Source organism: Mandrillus leucophaeus, unplaced genomic scaffold (assembly GCF_000951045.1).
Source record: "Mandrillus leucophaeus isolate KB7577 unplaced genomic scaffold, Mleu.le_1.0 Scaffold14, whole genome shotgun sequence".
Taxonomy (NCBI): Eukaryota; Metazoa; Chordata; class Mammalia; order Primates; family Cercopithecidae; genus Mandrillus; species Mandrillus leucophaeus.
The window spans coordinates 4,461,938-4,486,286 of NW_012101365.1; the positions used below are offsets into that span (position 1 = coordinate 4,461,938).

A 24,349-nucleotide genomic window follows, 5' to 3' on the forward strand; every position below is an offset into this window, starting at 1 on the left:
AAGGAAGGAAGGAAGGAAGGAAGGAAGGAAGGAAGGAAGGAAGGAAGGAGTAGGGAATGAAGAGCAAAGAAGGGAAGTCACAGACACAAACCCCCTCCTATACAAACACTGATTATTTTTGGATTATGGACTGAATGATTAACTTTTATAACGTTTTCTTGTATAACTTGTTATTATTATTTTGTAGTTTAGGTTAGCAGATGAGCAGCTGTTCACAGTTCTTCAGCAGCTCTTTGTCCTTTGAGCTCCAGAGGCTCTTCCCCACCTGGGAGAGTCCCAGCCCCACAAAGATGGAAAATCTCTCGCTGCAGGGGGTCCCTCCTCCTCCTCCTCCTCCTCCTCCTCCTCTTCTGGTCTGACTTTGACTTCACCTTCTACCTCATCCTTCCCAGTCTCTGGACACATGGCAACCCACCCACCTCCTCTCTCTCCATATTCCCCTGCTTTAGATTTCCAGGAGTACACCTGTGAGGGGTCTTCCCTCACCATCCTGCTAGCCATCTGCATTATATCCCACTTCTCTGAACTCTCCAGAAAGAGCAAAGACTTTGCAGTCAACCAGGGTGGCATGGATTTAACTGCCATTTACTAGCTCTGTGACCCTGGGCAAGCTTCATTCTTTGCCCCAGTTCAGCCAGCACTCAAGCCCCTCTGCTTTGCAGGCTCCACCACGGGGCCTTTGCACGCACCTATTGCCCCTGCTGGGTGTGTCCCCACTCATTCCCGCCTGGGAACTCCTGCTGAAGGGGCGTGTTCCCTCTGACTCAGTCACTCCCACTGTATCCACAGGGCCCAGACTTTCCAGGTCCCTGTTGATACCAAGCTTCGGTCCCCATATCCCCAGAGTGCACTTTCACTGTCAGCCCCTGGGGCCCTGTTTTGGGTTCAGAAAGTGTGACTTCTGGGTGTACAGTACTTAGAGATAATTGCCAATGACACAGGCCTGTGATGAATGCCTGTGTTCTCAGCCAGCAGTAGACATGTCTCTGATTTGTCCCTTTGGCTCCCACTCCCAGAAGAGGGGCTCAGGTAAGCATAGTTAATGAAGAAGCAAATGTTTGCTTCTCCTTTTGTTCAAGGGCCTCTTAAAGGCAGGGACTTCTTAAAAACAGAGTCTGGCACACAGTAGGTATTCAATAAATGTTAAAATGCTCAATAAATACCTCTCAGACATGCACAGAATTTTCCAGTTTATGGGCATTTTTACTCCCATCGTTTGTTGCATAATACCAATAAAACTGGAGCTGATCAATGTTTATGAAGCGGGAACTCAGACAAGTGACAAGAGATGACAAGGGACTTGTCCACAGCCACACAGCAAAATAATAACAGAACTAGGTGCTCAGAACCAAACCTCTGGACTCTAAAATGATGCAACCATCTTTAGTGTCATCCTGTCTGTAACTATTTCTTGAGCACCTACTCTGTGCCAGGTGCTTCAGAAGCATGTCATCTAATCCTCAGATGATAAATGGGGTCTCCAAATCCCAAACTCTCTCTGGAGATTTGTGTAGGGGGCTGACCACAGCTGCTCTATGCAGAACTGTGGGGCAGCTGCTGGGCCACGCCCCAGGACACAGCACAGAGCTGGCAGCCACACCCCCGTGAAGCAATAGGCTCCCTCCCTGGAGTGCTGGGCATCCTGCTTAGCACTTTCTCATCTGGATGTTCACTCACTGGGGAGTCCCCACTGTAGCCGTGTTCCCAGAGAGGGAAGAGCCAGCCTCTGTTTGATAGCTACCCCGGAATCACTGCTTTCCTGCTCACCTCCTCCAGGAAGACTTCCCCCAGTGAATGGCCTCCTAAGAGCAGGAAAGTGCCTCAGAGACCGTGTAGCCCCTGCTTCCTGCACCCATTTTACAGATGAAGAAACCAAAGCCCAGGGAGGAGAAGGCCCCACTGTGGGTAGTATTGCAGCTGAGACAAGAACCTAGGCCTCCTGGCTCCTAGCCCAGGGCTCTTCAGGCCCCTCTCTGCTGCCATGACCTGCTGCCATGACCACACTCAACACATCAATGTTGGCTGTGCCTTCCACTGAGGGTAGCCTGGCATTCAGGGCCACAGGCTCAGGATTGAAACAAGAGACCTGGGTTCTTGTTGACCTCATGCGATCAGTGGTCATGTCTACACTCAGCTTAAGAGCAGAGGAAGCTCTCCCAGCCAGGGAGAGGGAGGGGTCATCTGTGACCCTGCTCATCCCTGTGCAGGCTCTTTCTAGGTGCTTTACAAATATTAACTGTTAATTATGACATCAACCAAGTGAAGGATGTCCCTATTTTACAGATGACAAAGCCTATGACATATGTAACATTACTATCTCCATCTTACAGAGAAGGAAAAGGAGATTGGTGGTGCCAAGCACTGATTTGAAGTGAGTGAGCATGGGGGAGCTGGAATTTGGACCCAGACCATCTGACTCAGAGTCAACTCTCTTAACCCCTACCCTGCATGCTGTCCTTAAGTCAGGTCCATGCCCTCCAACCTGTACTTTCTGAGGTCTTGACTCTCACATCTTCTCTTACAGAAGCCATGAACATTCATGGAAAAGGCACTGAGGGGAATGTGTGGAGCCTTTGTGAAGGGAGTTGTGCTACCCATGTGTGAAGGCTTGTTATTTACATATCACAAATCTAAAATATTATAAAACATAATTGTTAGCAGCTCAACCCTGTCTGTGCTGTACCTTCATGGAACCCCTCTGAACCGTGGTTTCCTATTCTGTAAAAGAGAATAATGCTCTACCACATCATTTGTCTGTCATTCAGTACAGGCTGCCTCCGAGATAGCCCCAGTGATCCCCACTTCCAGGTATTCATGTCTTTGTGTAATCCTCCCCTTTGAGTGTGGGCTGAACCTGTGACTTGCTTCTAATGAGCAGAAAATAGCAAAAGTGGTGAAATGTCCATGTGGCAAGGAAAAGAGGGAAGCCATTGGCAGGAGCCAGTGAGGAACTGAATCCTGCCAACAGCATGTAAGTGAGCTTGGAAGAAGATCCCCCTAGTCAGGCAAGCCTTCAGATGAGACCACAGCCCGAGGGCACTGAGTGAAGCCATGCCTGGATTCCTGACTCACAAAAACTGGGCCATAATATATACTTCATACTTTAAGTTGCTAAATTTTGGGGGTATTTGTTATGCAGCAGTAGATAATATACCTAGTATTTGCCTATTGAGTGCTAGGCCCTATGCTGCATATATATCCATTCATTTATTAGATACATTTATTGAGTGCCACTGTGTGCCAGGTGCTGTGCTGGTGTGTATTGGGTTTACAGTGGTAAACCAGACAGACATTGTCCTCACTCTCAGAGACCTCACGGTTGAGCTGGAGGCTGGGAAACGGACAGTGTGAGCAGTGCTATGGGAGCCCAGAGGAAGCGCTGACCCAGCCTGAGGAGTTAGTGGAGGCTTCCTAGAGGAGGGGATGTCTGAGACCAACCCGAGACTAAAGACAACCTTCTAGGCAAAGGTGGAGCCAAAGGGCACCCCAGGAAGAGGCTGAGAAAGGGACAAGGTGAGCTGTAAGGAGATCTGGCCCATGGAGGAACAAGGGGAAATAGAGTGTGGCAAAGTGACACCCAGTGGCTTGGAAGGGGGAACGTGGCAGAGGAAGGACAGAGAGGTAGATCATGGAGGATGTTAAATACCCATCAAAGAGCCTAGGAATTATCTACCAGGCAGTGGGGACATGGCCCGCGAGATGGAGCACCACCACACTGGCAGCAGACGGGAAGATGAGGCAGAAGGGTCAAGCTGGAGGGCAGGACCCCAAGGATGGGTGACAGCTGCTACACTGGTGCATGCAGGAAGGTATGGAAGCTGGGCTGGCAGAGGAAGGCTGGAGAAGTGTGGAGAGACCTCAGAGATAACAGGAGGTTGAAGGGACAAGATTTGGGGACTGAATGGATGGGGATGGAAGTGAGCGGGAGAGAAGAGGTGGGAATGTGCCCAAGTTTCTGGCAGGATGCGTGATTGTGCCTTTTACTTAGGTGGACGTGCACAGGCGCAGGAACAGGCACTTGCTGGGAGGAGCAAGGTAAGAAGGATGAATTGCCCAGGTTGGGCTTGTGCTGTTTCCAAAAGAGAGGCTTGCGCAGGCAGTCCTACTAGGAAGCGGTTCCACTCCCTAGACCAGGAGAGGGCTACAGGCGTGGCTGGGGCAGGCCGGGGATGCACATTGGACAGGTATTTGGGAGACCGAAGAACCGGGGTTGAGGGAGAGTCAGGGGTACCGGAGCATCTCTGCAGACAGAAGGGACCATGGTCACAGTCCTCCCAGCGGGAGGTAGGGAGACAGGGGTTACCCACCTGCTGCCCGTAGCCCAGCGCCTTGTCGTAGAGCGCGATGCCTGCCGCCAGACCCCGCGCACGCTCCTCTGGGCTGGCGCAGCCCACGTCGAAGCCGTGCGCGTAGCCCTGCTCGGCCAGGCAGCGAGCGGCGCGGAGCTGGGGATCCCCGGCGGCTTCGGGCTCCTCCGCCAGGCCCATGAGGCCGGCCAGCCGCGCGGCGCACGCCTCCTCCTCTTCCTCCTGGCCCAGCCGCCCGTACACGTGTGCCAGATTGGCCCAGGCGTTGAGGTTGCCCGGGTGCTCGCGGGTCACCTCGAGGAAGCACTCGCGGGCCTCGTCCAGCTCCTCCAGGTAGAATGCGAAAGCGCCCAGGAGGTGACGCACGGCGGGGCGCTGCGGGGCGGCCGCCAGCTCGAGCTCCTGCCGCAGACCCTCCCGCTGCAGCTTCATGTCCCGGGCGCGCTGCGGGGCCGGCGAGTGCGGCTCGAAGTTCAACTGCATCTCCAGGTGAAAGTGGCCCGGCAGGTAGTCCAGGTCGTCGATGAGGGCGTCTAGGTCATCGGCCACAGCCTCCGGCTCCGCCATGGCTGCCCCCTCTGCTTCCCTGGCCTTGCCCTTGTGCCTGAGGCTGCGGAGGGCAGTGGATGGGGGCGTCCCCCGAGCGAGCGCCGTGCGGGAGGCGAAGGGCAGCCGGCAGAGGCCCCGGGCCCGGCAGCGTCTCGGTCTCAGGGCGCCTCCCGCAGGTGGGTGGGCCCGAGGAGTGCCCTGTGGGTGTTTCCGCTTTCGCTGCTCAGCTGCTTCTAGACGCTGACATTGCACAACCAGGTGTGCCAGAAAAACAAGGCATTGTCAAATACAAGGCGTGCAAACTTCGGTGCAAAGCAAAAGGCGTGTTTTTCTCTGCTAAGCAGGGAGGAAACTGAGGCTCAGAGGAGAAAACTGAGACTCAGAGGAGGAACAGAACTTGCCCAGATCACAGAACTGGGCGTACCCAAGTAGGTAGGCCTGGAACCCCAGGTTGCTGAAGGCCGGGCCCTTCCTCCAGGGGCGCTCCTCCGCCCTGTCTGCTTGAGCTGAGTCAGGACTGGCCAGTCTAGCTGCGGCAGCCACCCTCACTCCTGCCGCTGTCGCATCCTGTCCGCAGGTCCTCAGTGCTCTTCCTCTGAATGGAACCTGCCACCTCCCTCCTCTCTTTTTTGACCATTATTTATGAGGCTTCCTACGTGGAATTTCTCTGCGCCCTCTCTGCTCCGCAGTGAGCTCCTGTGCAAAGACTATGGGCTGCATGTGCTGGTTCTAATCCTGCTTCTCCAACCCTAATAAAGTATGACCTGCCACACTTTCACCACCTGTGACATGAGGACGACAATCCTTCCCCATTTATCAGGTAAGCCTGATAAATGGCCACTCTGGATAAATGTTAGCTCCCACTCTTCCAGCTTGGTTCCCATCCCATCCTGCACCCCACCTGTGGTCCCAGTTTTCTTGCTTTGGCCAGTGTTCCTCCCAGGTCTAGAGTGGTCCCCTAACCCTTAGCCTGGAGGCTGGCAGGCAGTGCTCCCTGCTGCAGGGGCCAGTTCCTCCCGCTCTTCCTTCCACCTGGGCCTGGTTCCTGCCATCCCTGTTGTTTCATCTTGATAGACAGATGAAAAATATATACAGGTGAAATATAGTTGGAGTATCTCTAAAGATATAGATGTAAATATTTACATTTCATGTAGATGAAATATCTATATATTTCAAGATGAAGCAACAGAGACCAGCATTTCAAAAGAGGAAATAGAGCCAATTAGGAAACTTGAAAAAAATTTGACATTAGCAAAAAAAAAAAAAAAAAAAGTTAAATTAAAACAACATCCTGGTGCTATGTTTCACCTGTTGATTTTTAAATATAAAATTAATTTTAATAATTTTTAATTGAAAATTTTGCTATAAATTGCTGGTGATCCTGTGATGAAACTTGTTCTCTTACCTGCCTGAGAGTATCAGGAATGGATTCACAGAGGGTTTGGCTTTGGAAAAAAAAATTGCAGGCCGGGCGCAGTGGCTCACGCCTGTAATCCCAGGACTTTGGGAGGTCGAGGCAGGTGGATCACCTGAGGGCGGGAGTTTGCGACCAGCCTGACTAACATGGAGAAACCCCGTCTCTACTAAAAATACAAAATTTGCCAGGCGTGGTGGCGTGTGCCTGTAATCCCAGCTACTCGGGAGGCTGAAGCAGGAGAATCGCTTGAAGCCAGGAAGTGGAGGTTGCAGTGAGTTGAGATTGTGCCACTGCACTCCAGCCTGGGCAACAAGAGCAAAAAGCATTGTCTTAAAGAAAAAAAAAAATTGCGACAACGTATACTTCACAAAAAATTTATGGTGTTAACCATTTTCAAGTGTACAGTTCAGTGGCATTAAGAGTATGAATGCTCCCCTGGCCTTGTCCTTGTCCCTGAGGGCACTGTTGTACCACTGTTTCCACCTTCCATCTCCAGAACTTCTTCATCTTCCCAAATGGAAACTCCATACCCATTAAACAATAACTCCTCATTCTGTCTCCACCCAGCACCTGGTACCCACCATTCTATTTCTGTTTCAGTGAATTCAACTACTCTAGTTACCTTACATAAGTGGAATCATATAGTATTTGTTCTTTTGCGACTGGCTTATTTCCCTTAGCATAATGTCTTCAAGATTCATCCATGTGGTAGCACGTGTTAGAATTTCCTTCCTTTTAGAGGCTGAAAATATTCCATTGTATGAATATATCACATTTTGTTTATCCATGTATCTGTTGATGCACACGTGTGTTACTTCTACCTTTTGATTGTTGTGAACAATGCTGCTATGAACGTGGGCATACAAATACACGTTTGAGTTCCTGCCTTTAATTCTTCTGAGTATATGCCCAGGAAAGAAATTGCTGGATCATATGGTAATTCTATGTTTAATTCTTTGAGAAACTGCCATACTGTTTTCCATAGCAGCTGGACTATTTTACTTTCCCACCAGCAATGACCAAAGCTTCCAATTTCTCTATAGCCTCTCCAACATATGTTATTTTCTATTTTTTAAAGATAATAACCATCATAATGGGTGGGTTTGGCTTTTGACTGGACTCTGAAGAAGATAAGTAAGAGTTGGGTGGGAAGGGTAGGTTGGTGGGGGGCGCATATCATCAGCAGCAAAGGTATGAAAAGGCCAGAGGCTCTCCAGGGGAGGGTGTGTCCTAGGGATAGAGTAGCCTCGTGGCTGGAGGTTTCAGAGCATGGGGCAAAGATGGCAGGAGATGAGGACTGAAGGCAGGGGCCACGGCCCCATCACAGAGGCCCAAGTCCTAGCTGAGAAGCTTGACTTGATTCCACTGACATACGAGGTGGCTCTGGAGTCTGCACGGGTTAGACAGTCTTGCAGCTAGGGAGCTCTCAAATGTCCTTATGAGTCCCATATTCATGGTGTGACCCTATGCCTGATGAGATGTGACCAGGGCAAGTTATTCTCCCCATCTGAGCCTTAGTTTCCTCTTGTGTACAATGAGGGTGCAATGGTGCCTATAAAAGAAAATGGGTGAGGTGCTAGACAAGGAAGCTGCTGTGATGGGAAACTTTGGGCTGACCAGAGCAGACGGCCTTGCTGCAGATCTGACTCACTTGGCCCGTTCTGGCCTTCCTGGCAGCCACGACTCCCAGCCCAGTGGACCTTGGCTTATAGCCTTTCGTCATTCCTCCATGGGTCCTGGAGCCATGGGGCTCAGGCCAGAAGAGAAGCAGCAATGTAGCTGCAGGCATGTCTGGGCCACCCTGAGAATACCCGAGCAGACCCAGGGCTGGCTGAAGTGCACAGGACTGGAGAGTGTGCACATCCACACCTCACCGACACCTCAAAACAGCCTTTCCAGGAAGCTACAGTCATAGATCCATGTCACAGAAGAGGAAATTGAAGTTGGCAAGAGTAACTTGCCCAAGGTCAGCACCCAGGAAGTGGCAGAGCCAGATTTAAATGTGTCTTATAGGATTTATGTGTTATTGGGTAGCTGGACTAGATGCATGTATTCATTCCCTTGTCATTCAGCAAATATTTCCTGAACATTTACTATGTACTAGATGCTGCACCAGGAGGAAATGAGACAAGTGTCTATCCTCAGGCATCTGTAAAGGTCCCTAACCAAGGGCTGGGAATGACCTCCAATTGAGCGCCTGCTGTGTGCCAAGAGTATTACCTAAATCAGGTCATTTCATCCTCACAGCAGCCTGGGCGATAGAGATGATTACTTTCATTTTATAGAATGAAACCGATAATGCTGTGACTCGGAGAAAGAAGTGACTTGCTCAAGTTCCCACAGCTGGGAAGGGCAGAGTCTGCTTAGATGACCCAGGCTCTCCGTTCTGTGCATGTTCCTGAGGCCTACTACCTCTGATCCTCAGCTCAGTGGTGCAGTGCAGACGCTCTGCCAGTGGTGGCCATGTGCCCGCCAGGCCTGGAGCCCAACAGTCCAGCTCTCAGCTGTGCTGGGGAGCCGCACTTCTTATTTAAATACTAGCTTGGGATGTCAGAAGGGCATTGGGTGGGGCCTGGCAGAAGACCCACTGTGCCTCTGGTCCAGCTTCACCATGGGCTGGAAGCAGGACCTCTGGTACAACCTACACCTCTCTGGCTTCAATCCTGTCACCATGGAATGGGATATGAATCTCTGCCCCACCTTTGGGCCTAAGACCCTTGGGAAGATCACAGGCCATCGTGGGAGAAATTAGACAATCTCAGAGCATGGCTGTGGAGCACTGGTTGGGGGGTAAGGAAGGAGGGAAGAGAGAACTGACTATGCCCTGGGTGGGGTCCATACCCTCAATTCCTTTCTTTACTTAGAAAGTCATCCATATGGGCCGGGCGCGGTGGCTCACGCCTGTAATTCCAGCACTTTGGGAGGCCGAGGCGGGCGGATCACGAGGTCAGGAGATCGAGACCATCCTGACTAACGCTGTGAAACCCCGTCTCTACTAAAAATACAAAAAAATTAGCCGGACGTGTGGCAGGCGCCTGTAGTCCCAGCTGCTCGGGAGGCTGAGGCAGGAGAATGGCCTGAACCTGGGAGGTGGAGTTTGCAGTGAGCCGAGATCGCACCACTGCACTCCAGCCTGGGAGACAGAGCCAGACTCCGTCTCAAAACAACCAAACAAACAAAAAAAAAGAAAGTCATCCATATGCTTCAATGTTGAGTTTGGAATTCTCCTCCTCCAGGAAGTCTTCCCTGACCTACCTACCCACGGGCTGGGTCAGAGGCCTCCCTCTCTCATGGACCTGACCATAGTATGTGGTCATTGCTTCCCCCATTATTTTCAGGGCAAGAACCACATCTGGGTCCCAGGCATTCTGCACAGTGTTTGCCCAGAGTGGGTGCCAGGGATGTCTAGGGGCCGATTGAATCCTGACTGCCCCTGCAGCCTTGCCCAGCCCTCCACCCTCTGGCTCTCCTTGCCCTTTCCCCCTTACTTGGGCTCCCCTGACTCCCGAAATGGAGAAGGAGCTGGGATGTCATTTGCCCAAGTCTGCCCTCTCTGTGGGCCTGTTTCCCATCAGCACAAGGCGAACATTAAAAGGTTCTTTCTGAGCCTAGGCAGGCTCCATGCAGGGCTCTGGGATAAAGCCAAAAATCAGAAATACTTCCTCAACAAATGGCTGTAAGACCCCACCCACTGGCATCCATAGTAAATACAAGAAGGGCCATTATATCTGCAGGGGCCAGGGAAGGACCCTGAAAATGTGCATGGACAAGGGAAAAATCAGCCCGCTACGTGCGCACGCCGGTGGGGGCGCCACGTGGGCGAGGGCGCGGCCCACAGCTCCGGGGTGCATCACAAGGCCCAGGTTGCCGTGGCAGCAGCGGAGGCGGTCGGCGCGCAGGCCTGCCATGAGGGAAGGCCAGGATGCCGCCGGAGCTCGTGGCTGGAACCGCGCCGGCTCCATGGCCACTAAATGGTTCACCGGGGCGCCCTTCGGGGTGCAGAGCCACAGGTGGGGCCCATTTGCGTCCTGGGCTCATGCCCATGGTCCAAGGCAGCTGCTGCCCACCCCGAAGCCACCCTTGGCCTCGGGAGAGAGGGTGTCCACCTACACACCCGGCTGAGCCTGGCAGGGAGGGGAACGGGGGTGGGGGCGGGGCCGGCAATGAGGAGGGGCTGGGCTTTCTCTCCCCCTCATACTTACTGCTCTTTCCTGCCCAGGGTTCTTTTAGCTTCTAAGTGAGTTCTTTAAAACCATTCAAGAGCACCTACTATGTGCCAGGTTTAGAGAGGTAACATGGCCTGGTCCATAGTAGGCCACTCAGCTCAGAAGTGGTAAGTGAGATTTCAGCCCAGGTGTCCGTCTTCCATTCATTCATATTCCACTCTGTCTCTCTCTCTAACCTACTATGTTCCAGGCACAGTTCTAGGATCTGGGGCTACAGCAGTGAACACAACAGCAAACCCCTGTACTCACGGAGTTTGCTCTTTTCTGTGAGGGGTGGGGGTGAATAATAAACAAAAGTATGTATATCTGTAAAACGTTGGGTATTGATAAGGACTGTGGAGAAAAATGAAGCTGGGAGGAGGAGCTGACGGGTGGGGTGGGGCGGGAGCGGCCTGGAACATTCGAAGCCACTGCCACTCCACTGCTTTTCTTTCATGAGCTTGCTCCAAAGTCACCTTCCTGGGCAGCCAACTCCCCCATGCTCCAGAACTGCCCATGCCAGGGCCGGGTGCCAGGCACCGGGCTCTCACTGGGCCACCGTCCCTCCCTAGGTTTGACATCTCTGCTGTTTATCCCAACCGGAAGAAGTTCAGCACCTTCACTGAGGCCCCATACTCCATGCGTTATTCTACCCAAGTGGTGAGTTTGCACAGCTTCCCTGACTCCTCCCACAAGGCCTGAGCGCCGCCCCTTAGAGCTGCCTACTGTGGTGGATGAGCTGAGCTGTAGAAGGGGCGTACCTTCTACCGTCTTCCGGCACGGAGCTGGGCCCACCGTGGGGGCTTCCAGTATGTTTGATAAATGAGGGACTGCACCACTTCCAGCTTGTGCACTGACTACTTCTGGGCTCTTGAAGGCGCTATTATACCTCCCTGCAGTGTGAGGGGCAGTGATAGAGGATGTCATGATTGCACCTTGAGTGCCAAGCCTGTTGATGCCAGCCTTGGTGCTGAGGGTGGGAGCCACAGGGGGGATTGCCTACTCCCTTCCTCCGGGTCAGGGTGGTGGCTTGGTGAGGGCCTGCTCTGTGGGTGGACGGGGCGGGTGTGGCTGTCACAGCTCTGACCACACTCTGACTCAGTCCCACATAGGCCCGGGGACTTACAGCTCAAAGGAGACCTGCTTCAGCAAGAATAAGCTGATGAAGGAGGTGGACACAGGCTGGGCCAAGGCCCAGGAAGCCACGCGGCTGACCCAGCTACCCCACTTCAAGTACCAGGCCATCATGAAAGAGAAGCGGCTGCAGGTGAGGCCTCTGGGGCCATGCCTGTCCCTCTCTGGTGCCGGGTCTTCCTGTCCACTGCGGCTGCTCCGTGTGGCCTTCAGTGTCCTTCCAAGGCCAGATGGAGATTACCCTTTAAGGAATATCATCATGCCTTGGGCTTTTTCCTGTGTGGACTTTCCCAGGTTTAAGGCTTTCATTTTCTCTCTTCTCTTGGCATAGGAGCAAAAGCTGGGGCCCGGCTCCTACAATGTCAAAGACTTCTTAGAACAGCTGCAGGAGAAACCATGTAGCACCCGGGGGCTGCTCAGTTCTGGGGAGGTTCGCTTCCGAGGACTCATTGGGGTAGGTGTTCTCATCTCTGGAGTCCCGAACCTGGCATACATTGGGTGCTCAACAAATTCATTCACTTATGTATCCATCCGACCAGCCAGGAATAAGGATTAAGCACCTCCTAAGTGGCATACACTGTCCTAGGCCTTGGGGATCTAGCAGTGATGAAGACAAGGTCCCTGCTCTCATGAAGTAGATGTCCTAGCAGTAGAAACAGTAGTACAAAAAAGGAAGTGTAATACATATATAAGCAGGGCTATGAGCACAAATTAGACAGGGAAGGGACAGGCAGTGATGGGGGTGCAATTGATAGAGCGTAGTCGTGCTCTGGGAGGAGTGACATTTGAGCAAACCTACAGGTCATGAGCAATGGAGACTTGCAATGTCTGGTAGAGCATTCCAGGCACTGGGAGCAGCAGAGGCTAAGGCCTAGAGGTGGGAACATGCTTGTCGAATCAGACTGGCAGGCCGGAGGCCAGTGTGGCCAGAGGGCACTGGCTGAGGGAGAGAGGAGGCAAACAAGAGGGCAGAGGGCTGGGTCATGAGGACCCTGCAGCCAAGGTGGGGCCTTGGTGTTATTCCAGGTGCTGCCAGAGGGCAGTGGAGGGCTTTGACAGGAGGAGGACCTGATTTACCTTTTTAGAGGAATACCCTCGTGAGGGCCAGGATTTGGAGGAGGCGATGGTGCTGAGAGGTGGGGGTGGCAGCGCCAGGGGATGATGATCCCATCAGGAGGACACTGAGTGAGGCTGACACTCAGTAAGGGCATGAGGGAGAAGGCAGGAGTCACCCCCTACTGAGGGAGTCAGGGCTGCAGTTTGTTGGCCTCGACCTCTCTGTGCTGGACACTCTGTTATCCTTTTCCCAGCCCCTCACATGGGCCATGCTCTTTCACATGGTTTGCCCCTGCTGTTCCCTCTGCTAGGAATGCCCTTCCTCCCTTGGCAGCCTCTTCTCCTTGGGCACACCTACTCATCCCGCGGCTCTCAGCTTCCAGAAGCCTCCCTCGGCCCCACTAGGTGGTGTCTTCCTTCCTAGGAGTCTCCACTGTGGTTGTGTGTTTAGCGTCCCTTCCCCACTGGACAGCAGCCCCTGAGGGCAGACCACATCGGCCTGGTTCCTTCACTGCAGCATTCTGAGGTTCTAGCAGTGCCTGGCACACACAGGCACACAATAAGTATTTGTGGACTGCATAAGTGCATGCATCCTGAGTATCAGGTGCTCCAAAACATTCTCTCTAATTCTTTGCAACCACTCCAGATGAGGCCCTGGAGGCTCAGAGAAGATAAGCAAATTGCCCCAGGATGCACAGCTGCCAAGTGGGCAAGCTGGGATGCAGACATGGGAATGTCCAACCCCAGAGCCAGGCTCTTTCTCCTACACCTCGCCACTGAGAATGCTTCTATGAAGGCTGGAAATTACTCCTGACACGGTCTGGGGATGAGCAGATGCATCTTCAGGTGCAGAAGCTGTAACTGTAACTTAGGGAGAGGGAATACCTGGAGCATTTGAAAATGTCATTACCATCCAATCTAAAGTAATAATAGTGGACATGTAGCATAGCACTTACCACATACTAATTAATTTCATATTTATGACAACCCTATGATTATGTCCATTCTACAGATGAGAAAAATGGAGTACAGATTGGTTAAGTAACCTACTGCCCAAGGTCATGAAGCTATCAACTGGCAGAAGCAGGCTTTTGAATCCCAGGTGTCCAACATCTACCTTGCATTTCATCCACAGGCTTGGCCCCTATAGTTCTTGGACTTTGCTCCCCGCGTCTCTTTGGAGGCCAGGGCCTGGGTGTGGGAACTCAGCCGAGCTGATGGCAGGGGAGCTAGGGGGACAAGCATGACTCTATTTCCTTCCTGCCTTTGCTCTTTTTGAGTGGGGGACCTTCCCACCTTCCCTCATACCTGTCTTTTGGGGATCCTTCTCATTTTTCAAAGTCCAGCCTGAAAAAAAAACAAAACAAAACTTAGAAGTGATGATTCATTCATTTCCACACTCCCCCTCTTCAATTAATCATTCCTGTTTGAATCCCCAAAGCTCAGACAACATAACATTCTAGTTAAAACTATAGACTTTCCCATCAGCCCAAGTGTGATGCTGAACCTCTGAACCTGAAGGTTTTAAGGAAGAAATGGGATTATCTTGACAAAGTGCCCAGTGCTGGGCTTGCCTCTGGGCTCCAGGAGCAGGGCCATTTTCACCCTTGGTATAACCCTCATCTTCAAAGTCTCCCAGGTCCTGTGGTGCTCACTGCCCACCCACCCCAGTGCTTTCCACAGAGCCCGGCAAACAGTAGAGGCTCAGAAAGGTTATGGATTTTGGAGCTGAAACTCTCATGCTGTCTCTTTCTGGAGGTGGGACCTGACACATACAGTTTGCCTTTCTGAGACTCAGTTTCCCCATGTGTTAATTGTGGATGGTGCTAACTTGGTCTCCCCCAGTCACTGCCAGGACCAAGATGTTAAGGCTTGTGAAGCACCTAACACACCATTCCGGGATCCAGCTATCCTCGGGGGCTTTCTCCAGAACATACATGGGAACCCGGGAAGGAGACATGTAGTCCCATTCCTCTGGGAGCAAACAAATCTGATGCCCTCAGTGACCTGACTCCTCATGCAGAGGTCCCTGCCCTCCCCGCCCCATCCTGTTTCCCCAGGGCCAGGTTCCAGGCTCAGAGGTAGGGTACAGCCGAGCCATCTATGGAGCAGCAGTGACCCCGCGTGGCTAAAAGGTGCAGAGCAGCAGAAAGCATTCTGCCAGGTGGACTGCTCTCTTCACTCGGCCTACAAAATCACCCTTCTGACCCTGGCAGCCCAGGTCCCAGACGGTCATTCCAACCAGTTCCTAACCTCTCCTCCTGCCCCTCAAGACATTCAGCCACCCCACCCTATCGTGTGTCAGTGTCCACTCTGTGCCAGACACTGTTGCCCGTGAGCCTCCACTACTGCTCATACCTTCACTTCCAAGTTCAGCCTCTTCTCCAGGGCCCTACTGGCCCGTCCATGCTATGTCTCACTGCCTCTTCCCTGCGTCCCATACTCTGACATGGTGGGCCCCTCACTGCTCTCCAAGCACATGCCATTCCGCCCAACCTCCTTCCCTTGCTTGCAGACAGTATTTAACTTCATCGCCATTACCTGGAAGAAAGTATTCCTATCCCATGGTACCAGTATGGACCATGAGACTCAGAAGGCCCAAGGTCACTCAGTTAGGAGGCAGCAGAGCCAGGATCTGAACCCAGAATGGGACTCCTTCCCTGTCACAGCGCTGTTCACAGCACATTGAGAAAGCCCTCATATCACGCAGGGCTGTGGTGCAGGGGTGTGAAGGTTGGAATTGCCGAATCCACTGAAGCAGGCAACTATCTCAGGTGGTAGTGGGAGGAAGCCTTCATTCCCAGGAGAGATGACGTTTGAGCTGGCTTTGCAGAAGCAGTAGAACTGTCCAAGGCAAAGAGGGCAGGAAGGGCATTCCGGGTGGTGGTTACAGCATGAGCCAATGAGGGAAGAAGGTTGGGCAGAATGGCATGTGCTTGAGAAGCAGCAAGAAGCCCACTATGTTGGCCAAAATGTGCAATGTAAGGAGGAAGCAGTGAGATATAACTTGGTCAGGCCAGTGGAGCCCTGGGGAAGAGGCTGAACTTGGAGGTGAAGGTGTGAGCAGTGGTGAACGCTCACGGGAAACAATGCTGTGTGTCGGAGGGCGGGTAGCAAGTGGGCACCCTGAAAATCCCATTCCCTTCTTGGGAATGGCAATCTCAGGTGTTTGTTCCTCAGGCACAAGGAGTGGTTCTGACAGCCTCTATGCCCCCACCCCCGCCCCACAGAACTACTATCCAGGCCCTGGAAATTATGGGGAGAAGGGCAACCCATACACCAAGCTGGAGGAGAATGCCTGGAACAGGTCCCATTCCGAGGGCCTCATGTGCAGGATGAGCAACAAGTCGGACCCTCGGCCTCATCAGGTACCCCCTTGGCTGGCCAGGCCTTGCCTGCCTTCCCGTCCTGCAGGGGCACTCCCAGGGCAGAGGGGGAAGCTGAGCTCTCCTGCAGGCCTCATCACCTCTGCTGTGCTCTAGGGGAGTGGTCTGGGACCTGGCACCTACTCCTTCAAAAGTGACCTTGAGACATACGTGGCACGATCCGTCGGCACCCGCGGCCCCTATGACATTTTTTCTGGTGATCGGAGCAAGCCACTGCCTTATGGGCACTACTCCATGCAGGTGTGTACCTGGGATGGTGGAGGGTGTTAGTCCATGCCCCTGCAGGATGACAGGCCTCACTACTCAGCACCAGGAACACCAGCTTGTGCGCCAGGCTCTACATCGGGCCGTCCCCACACCCCCTCACTTCACTCTCACAGCCAGGGCCAGATCTGGCTTCCCATGTTAGGCAGGGAAAACTGAGGCTGGCCACCCAGCCGGAAGGAACAGAGCTGGGATTTGAACCCAAGGACATCTGTCTGATTTCACTGCCAGCTCTCTCCTCTGCACTGGCATGAAGTGCCCAGGAGGTGAAGATGGCCCACAGTGCCAGGGGAGCTTGGTCATGAGGAACCTTGATGGCACAAGGTGGGGGCGTCCTCCTATTTTGGAAACGGCAGGCATTATAGACCAAGCTGGCTGGGTTAGTGCCAGTGCTGTTAACAAAGCAGAGAACAGGAGGCCCAGGAGGGGAAATTGAGGTAGAATTTTATCTTGATGGCCTCCTTTCCCACCCCTGTCAAGTCCCTGTGATGTGATCTCACAGTGCGCTTGCTTTGTGCTCGTGGCCACTGGAATTAAGTTTTGTCTAGTTGCTTGTTTATCTTGTCTCCATTGCGCATTCTCGCAGTGGGTATGATTAAGTCAGGTAGTAGGCGAGGTGCAGGGGAAAGCAGCCCTTGTGGAACTTACATTCTAGTGGGGAAAGAAACTCAGTCATCAATGAATAAGAAAAAAATTCTCGAGTGTGAGCAGGCAATGAGTGCTATGGCAGAGCTCAGGAGCGCTTAGGAGGGTGGAGGTTAATGTAGAAGGACCTCAGGACCAGCTGGCAGGTAGCCACTGAGCTTTCAGCCTTTGACCTGGCTGCTCCCTGGAGCCCCCCAGACCTCCCCATGACCAGCTATGGCAGGGGTCAAGGGACCCTCCTCAGGCACTGTGGCCAATGCCCATTCTGACTGGCCAGTGCCCAGGCCATGCTGTTTGCTTTTGTTTGTTAGAATTTTTTTTTTTTTTTTTTTTAAGATCAGTTTCAGGTTCACAGCAAAATTGAGTGGAAAGTATAAGGAGTTCCCATGTACCCACTGCCCTCCCCACCACGCACAGCCTCCCCCACCATCAACATCCCACAGCAGCCTGGTCCGTTTGCTGCAGTTGAAGAACCTACACTGATACATCATTATCGCTGCAAGTCTGTGGCATACCTTAGGATTCACTCACGTGGTGGACATCCTGTGGGTTTCGCCAAATGCATGACATGCAGCTACCATTGTAGTATCATACAGAATAGTTTCACTGCCCCCCAAATCCTCTGTGCTCCTCCAGTCACTCTGGTTTTAAATATTTAAGACATCGTTCCTGCTTAGAACGGTGCCAGACTCAATACATGTCCAACAAATGAAAGAAAGAAGAAATGGATGAAAAGGAGCTGGGCAGTAGGGTGTGGCAGGTGCATGGTGCAAGAGACTAACACCGCCCCAACCTGCTGGTTGGGGGAAGACTATGTCCACCAGCCCAGGTCAGGGGGGCCTCGAGGCTGGCCTGACCTCCGGGATGTCTGCATAGCAGAATAGTAAGTGATGCCCCAATGCTTTTCTCTGGTTGCGGGGGAGGGTTGAGAAAGGAGCTCTGATTTTCCTGGCGTAACAGATTGCTTTTACTCTCCTTTTCTCAGAAAAAAAAGCCCAGGGAACTGATGAATTTCAAGAGCTTTGTAGAAGAACTTAACTCACGTCACAATAAGAAGCGTGGGGTTTTTTCTAAACTTCCCCGCAACCCAAAAACCCCTACAGAGAGGATTTACTGGGCCACCCTCAGCCAGTGCCCCCGCACGCTGGTGAGTTCGCTCCTGTGGCTGGCCTTCCTCTCTCGGAGGGCAGCTCTCCTTCCGGGGCTGGGCATGGGGTAGTGTGCCTTATTTCATGGGGAATAACTCAGTCTTGGGATCAGACTGACTTGGTTTCCAATCCCGGTCCTGCACGTTGGGACATTTTAGGTGAGACCTTGTTTGGGCCTCGGTTTACACCCCTGTCCTATGAAGATGGAGAAGTGGTTGTGAGAATTAGCTGGGGCCCTGTACTCGGAGCCTACAGCATGGTGCCTGGTACCCAGGAAGCACCCAGCCAATGCCAACCTTCCCCCTGTGCCTCCCTCCTCTGGCCTCAGAGCGTTGGAGGATGGGCAGGGGAAACTGGAGCAGGGCAGAGTACAGTCTACCCACTGGAGGGCCTGCCCACCTGCTCCACCCAAGGGAGTGGTGTGCTGGGCCCTGGTGTTAAAGCAGTCCTCTGGGGGTCTGAGCAGGCCCCCAAAGCAGGGTCTGCCCCTGCTAGGCATTTTACAGCCCGTCTGGGGTAGGAATTATCATTTGCATTTCACTAAAGGAAACTGAAGCCCAGACCTGGAAAGGGATTGGCCAAGTTCCCCCAGCAAGGGTGAGAAGGGGCTGGGATTGGAACCCAGCTCATCTGGCTCCAAGTCTGCTTGGAACTTGGAGTGGAGTGGTGTGGTGTGGTCTCCTTCCTCAGAAATAGGGTCTTCAGCTCTCTGGGCCTCACCAGACAATGAAGACCCTTGGGCACCTAAAAAGAGGCATCAGGCTGTGACGGGTGTTTGTTAGAGTGGGTGGCATGGGTCATGAGAGCCCTTTTGCTCAGAGGTAGCTGGGTACCTCCACCATCCTTGGCTCAAGACCCAGGCTGCTGGATGGATGGAGTCAGCCTGCCAGAGTCCTCACCTGCCCTGGGCCCAGGCTGACACTGCCAGAGCCTCTTCAGATTTCAGCCTGCCTTCCTTACTTGTAGGCCACATCTGGCCCCAGTTTCTGGCTTCCACAAGAGAAGAAGTGCAAATCCGTCAACCAGCCCCCGTTCCTGTTGACCTCCAAGGGGTCAGGCGCAAAGTCCTCTCAGATGATTATGGGAAGCTGGGTGAGTGGGTCTGGGGTGAGGGATACATGGGAACTGTCTCCTGCCTCTATAGCCAACACCAAAGCCTCTTTGTCCCCAGGTAACCGATGCTTTGAGTGAGCCATATGCCTCCCCTTTCTTTTCCCCAAGGGACCTGAGGTCCACTCCCACTGTCTTATTTTCCTAAGGCAGTGGTTCTCAAACTTGAACTGATAGTAGCCTCACCTACAGAACTTGTTAAAACACAGATGGCTGGGCCCTATGCCAGAGCTTCTGGTACAGTAGGCCTGGGATGGGACATGGGAATTTGCATTTCCAACAAGTTCAGGTGATGGGGATGATGCTATTCCAGGGACCACACTTTGAGAACCAATGAGCTAAGAAACATCCCACTGCAACCATGCCATTCTAGAGAAACGCTCCTTCCATTCTCTGTGTTTTTCTTGGGCCTCAGGGGCAGCTGGTGAAGCTGGTGCATTTCCTGTCCCTCGCTGAGCAAGGCCCCCTTCTGTCCCCTTCCCTTTCCCACTCTCTTCCTCATCTCCAGAGGCAGCCATCCCCAAGTGTGCAATGTAATCTTTAGTTAGTGTTCTTGTAAACCAGCTAAATTCTTGGCCTTGGGCTTTGACCTCATTCTGTTTCTTACTCCACCCCTCTTCAGTTTGTAAATGTACCTTTTATTGGAGTCTAATAATCATAGAGAAAGGCGCTGAGTCCTAAGTGCACAGCTCCATGAATTACCACATTATGGCCATAACTACCTCCCAGAACATTTAACAGCTCTTATTTCCAGCACCCCAAGAATCCCTGCCATTCCCACCCCCACTCCCAATTAGATAGCCTGTTATCCTGACTGACTTCCAGTAGCACAGGTCAGCCACCTTACCTCCTTACCTTCCCACACGGTGGCAAGGTCCTCAGCGTGCCCAGACCCCAGTGACCAATTCTTGTGAGGACCGGCTGGTTGTCCCTGAATCCTTCCTTTTTCCACCTCTAGCCTGCACCCCCTGCAGGGGAGAAAGTCTTTACCTGAGAGCCCCCAAGTGAAATGTTTAGACCAGAGCCAGATGACCCTGCTGCTACCACAGAGCCAGCCACTGTGAAGTGGGAAGGGCTGATGTGAGGTCTGGGTTCAGGCGGCTCAGTTGGCCACACCCCACAGGGTGGGAGAGCCCCTCTACTTGTACCCCCGAAACCTGGGCGCCTCATGAAACAGGCTTCTCCCTTGTAGGAGGCAACTTGTGTTTAGCACGGGACTAGCTCCTGGGTTCTAACATCTCCCCAGCCCACCCCTCAGGACTGCTCCGCAGATGGCTGGGTTCTTGTCCTGCCTTTATTCTGCCCTTGCCGCGTTACCTTGGGCAAGTTACATCTCCTTTCCCAACCTCTCTATTGGTGCTTCTAAGATCTGTGACCCCGATATCTGGGTGGGATGCTGTATTCCCTTCCTAGAGCTGCCACAAACTAGGTGGCTTAAAGCAACAGAAATATTCTCTGACAGTTCTGGAGGCGAAAAGTCTGAAATCAAGGCGTCTGCAGGTCCGCGCTCCCTCTGAAACCTATTGAGAAGAATCCTTCCTTGCTTCTTTGTAGCTTCTGGTGGTGGCCAGCAATTCTTGATGTTCCTTGGCTTGTAGTCATCACTCCAATCTGTATCCTGGCATGGCTGTCTTCCTGTGTGTCTCTTCTTAAAAGGACACCAGTCACATTGGATGAAGGGCCTACCTTACTGCAGTATGACTTAATCTTAACGAATTATGTCTGTAGCAACCTTATTTCCAAATAAGGTCACATTCTGAGGTACTGTGGTTGCTCGGGGTTAGGACCTCAACATATCTTTTTGGGGGACACAATTCAGTTCATAACAGATGGAGTAGGGAAGCGTCCGAGGGGAGGAGAGGAAGCCGAGACGCAATCTCCAAGCCAGGCTTGCTAATGTCCTGCCATCGTCTCCCTGTTGTAGAACCCAGTAGGTGTGGGCCGCTACCTCAACACCTGGCTGATGGAGACAAAGGACAGGCGGCAGCGATACCGGTCCCTATTCCTGGCTGGATCCAAACGCTACCTCTCAGACCTGGCCCGGGACAGGCTTATGCAGTGAGTGCAGCTGGAGCTGCAGGCGAAGGGGTGAGGGTGGTGGTGGGTTCTTACTCTGGGGTGGGTTGGTAGCTCCCCATGTTTGGTTCCCATGGGAACACAGCTTCTGCCCCTAATGCCAGCCAAATAGCAGAGGCAGTGGAGGGATGTTCACGTTCAGATCCTGGCTCTGCCACTTACTGGACATGGGAGGTTGGGCATGCTGCATCACTTCGCTGAGCCTCATTTCCTTCAGCTGTCAAAAGAGCAGATATTTGAGGAGACCCAAATGAAATGATCTGCTGAAAACCCTTGGTAAGGAAAAGGTACTCAATCGACCCTAAATCCGCCACTTGGAGCCCACACAGTCCAGTCTCGGCTCTCAGTGGCTTCACCACGTGGAATCTGTTTCTTGGTGTTCATAATGGGGGTTGCTAAAACTCATTTCAGGAGGTTGCAAAGCCTAAGAAGGGAAAAGTACATTAAATACTGTGGCAAACTATACAACAGCTTGTAAATGTTAGCTGCTGCCATATTTTATTGACCTAAGAGGCCATCAATTGCAATATAATAACAATTTCAGAAATGTTACAATGTTGACAAACATGCGCATTAGAATCCAGTTTTTTGTTTTTTTTTTTTTTTTTTTTTTTTTTGAAATTATGGTGAGGACATGAGGACCAGATTCTGAGGACCAGATTTCTCAGGAGAAATCAGCTTTTAAATGTAATTTCAAAAAATATTTTATTTTTTATCAAAGTTGTGCTGTGTCTTCCTCCTTCTCAACTTACCCCCTTGTTTTGGTGGGTTCCTGAGAAAGGGCCAAGGAAGGTAAGATTTTTGATAGAATGTATACCTGAAAAAGTTTATTTTTCCTTTCTGCATATCTGATCAATAGTTTGGTTGGAAATAAAATTCTAGGTTGGATATAATTTTCCCTCTGAATTTTGCAGGCCTTTCGTAGCCTCCTAGCTTCAAATATGGTTGTTGAGAAGTCTTATGCCATTCTGGTTTTCCGTGCTGTGTATGTGACCTGCATTTTCCTTCCTGGAAGCTTTCAGGATCTTCTCTTTGTACTTCCTGTTCTGATGCGTCTTGGCATGGGTCTGTTTCATCCTTTGTGCTGGGTACTTAGTGGGTTCCCTCCATCTGGAGACTCAGCACCTTCTATTCGGAGAGAATCTTTTGAGTTTTGTCTTTGACGATTTCCTCTCCTCTGTGTTCTCTCTGCTGCTTTTCAGGTATCTCTTTTAGATGAATGTTAGATGCCCTGGTTTGGCACCCTAGTTTTCTTACCTTTTTTTCCCTCTCCTTTCTTATTTTCCGTCTTACCTTTTTGTTCTACTTTCTGGTAAAATTTTCTTGCCCTTATCTACCCTACTATTACTTTGAAAATTTTGGCTATCATATTTTTTCGTTTCCAAGAGTTCTTTTGTTGTGGATTGCTCTTTTCTTTCTTATTTTAATAGCACCCAGTTCTGTGTCATGTATGCGGTGTGCAGTATGTTCTTTTTTTTTTTCTTTTAAGATGAGGTCTCACTCTGACTCCCAGCCTGGAGCACAGTGATGCAATCTTGGCTCACTGCAACCTCTGCCTCGCAGGCTCAAGCGATTCTCCTGCTTCAGCCTCCCAAGTAGCTGGGATTACAGGCATGCACCATCACGCCCGGCTAATTTTTGTATTTTTTGTAGAGGCCAGGCTTCGTCATCTTGCCCAGGCTGGTCTGGAACTCCTGAGCTCAAGCAGTCTGCCCGTCTCAGCCTCCCAAAGTGCTGGGATTACAAGTGTGAGCCACTGTGCCTGGCTGCAGTATGTTCTTTTATCTAAGGATGTTAATTAAGTTTTCCTGAAGTTCTTTTGCCCCCTGTGTTGTCTCCAGTTCTTCCAAGTTTCTTTTTTTCTTTTGCTTGTTTGTTCATATTGAAGAGGAAAGCACTAAATAATACTGTGAGTCTGGGTGGGGCCTGTCAGTCACTGTGAGTGATTGGCAGTGGATCTGGTCTTTCTGTTGAGACCCTCAAATGCCAGTGTCTCTAGGTGTTTTCTGTGGGACTATTCAGCTTTTCTAGAAAATAATCCTCTGTTCTGGGTGGGGGTAACTGTGGTTGCTGGTGATTAGAGGAAGGAGACAGGGCTGTCTCATTCAGCGTATGGACTGCCTCCTACCCGCTCTCTTCTCATTGTGGGACCTGTCTGCCTACATTCCACTGTGCGCCTCCTCCTAGCCCCCTGGAATCTATCCACAAACCAAACCTCCAGTCTACTGCTGGCTGGATGAGGAGTCAGCGGGGGGTCATGTCTAGATAGGATCTTATTCTGTTACCCAGGCGGGAGTGTAGTAGCACAATCATAGCTCACAGCAGCCTGGAACTCCTGAGCCAAATCAATCCTCACCTTGGTCTCCCATATAGCCGCAACTACATGTAGGCTGTACAGGTGTGTACAGCCATGCCTGACTACTTTTTTATTTTTATTTTTGTAGAGACAGAGTCTCACTATGTTGCCCAGGCTTGTCTTGGGCTCAGGCTGTCCTACCACTGTGACCTCCCAAAGTACTGAGATTATTGACATGATCCTCTATGTCTGGCCTCACCTGTTTTTTAAGATACCTGTGCATCCCATTCCTAGATCTTTCTGAGGTTTTGTGGCAAGAGTTGGCAAGTGTCTGCCCAGTTTTCCCTATCTCTCCTTCCTTCCTTCCTTCTTTCCTTCCTTCCTTCCTTTCCTCCCTCCCTCCTCTCTTTCTTTTCTTTCTTTCTTTCTCTTTCTTTCTTTCTTTTCTTTCTTACTTTCTTTCTTTTCTTTCTTTCTTGCCTTCTTTCTTTCTTTCCTTTCTTTCCTCCTTCCTTCCTTCCTCTTTCTTTTCTTTCTTTCTTCTTTTCTTCCTGTCTTCCCTTTTTTCTTTTTCTTTCTTTCTCCTTCTTTCCTTTCTTTCTTTCCTTCCTTCCTTCCCTCCTTCCCCCTCCCTCCCTATTTCTTTCTTTCTCTTTCTTTCTTTCTTTTTCTTTTTCTTTCTTTCTCTCTCTCTGTGTCTCTTCCTTCTCTTTTCTTTTCTTTCTTTTCTTTTCTTCTTTCTTTTCTTTCTTTCTT

General features: G+C 51.5%; 2 protein-coding genes across 3 annotated transcripts in view; one reads left to right on the forward strand and one right to left on the reverse strand.

The window, feature by feature from the left end:
* The window catches only part of TTC22 (tetratricopeptide repeat domain 22), a 22,206-nt gene extending 16,764 nt beyond the window's left edge, over nt 1-5,442 (reverse strand). For both annotated transcript variants that reach the window (XM_011973832.1, XM_011973833.1), the window contains exon 1: nt 4,308-5,442. In XM_011973832.1, coding sequence (XP_011829222.1) covers nt 4,308-4,874 — 567 coding nt within the window. In that variant the 5' untranslated portion in view covers nt 4,875-5,442. The remainder of the gene's footprint in view (nt 1-4,307) is intronic.
* Nucleotides 5,443-10,131: 4,689 nt separating this feature from the next.
* The window catches only part of LOC105534903 (chromosome unknown open reading frame, human C1orf177), a 33,460-nt gene continuing 19,242 nt past the window's right edge, over nt 10,132-24,349 (forward strand). The window contains exons 1-9 of the mRNA XM_011973837.1: nt 10,132-10,283; nt 11,051-11,138; nt 11,581-11,745; nt 11,944-12,066; nt 15,899-16,036; nt 16,151-16,294; nt 17,949-18,110; nt 19,078-19,203; nt 21,146-21,279. Coding sequence (XP_011829227.1) covers nt 10,180-10,283; nt 11,051-11,138; nt 11,581-11,745; nt 11,944-12,066; nt 15,899-16,036; nt 16,151-16,294; nt 17,949-18,110; nt 19,078-19,203; nt 21,146-21,279 — 1,184 coding nt within the window. The 5' untranslated portion in view covers nt 10,132-10,179. The remainder of the gene's footprint in view (nt 10,284-11,050; nt 11,139-11,580; nt 11,746-11,943; nt 12,067-15,898; nt 16,037-16,150; nt 16,295-17,948; nt 18,111-19,077; nt 19,204-21,145; nt 21,280-24,349) is intronic.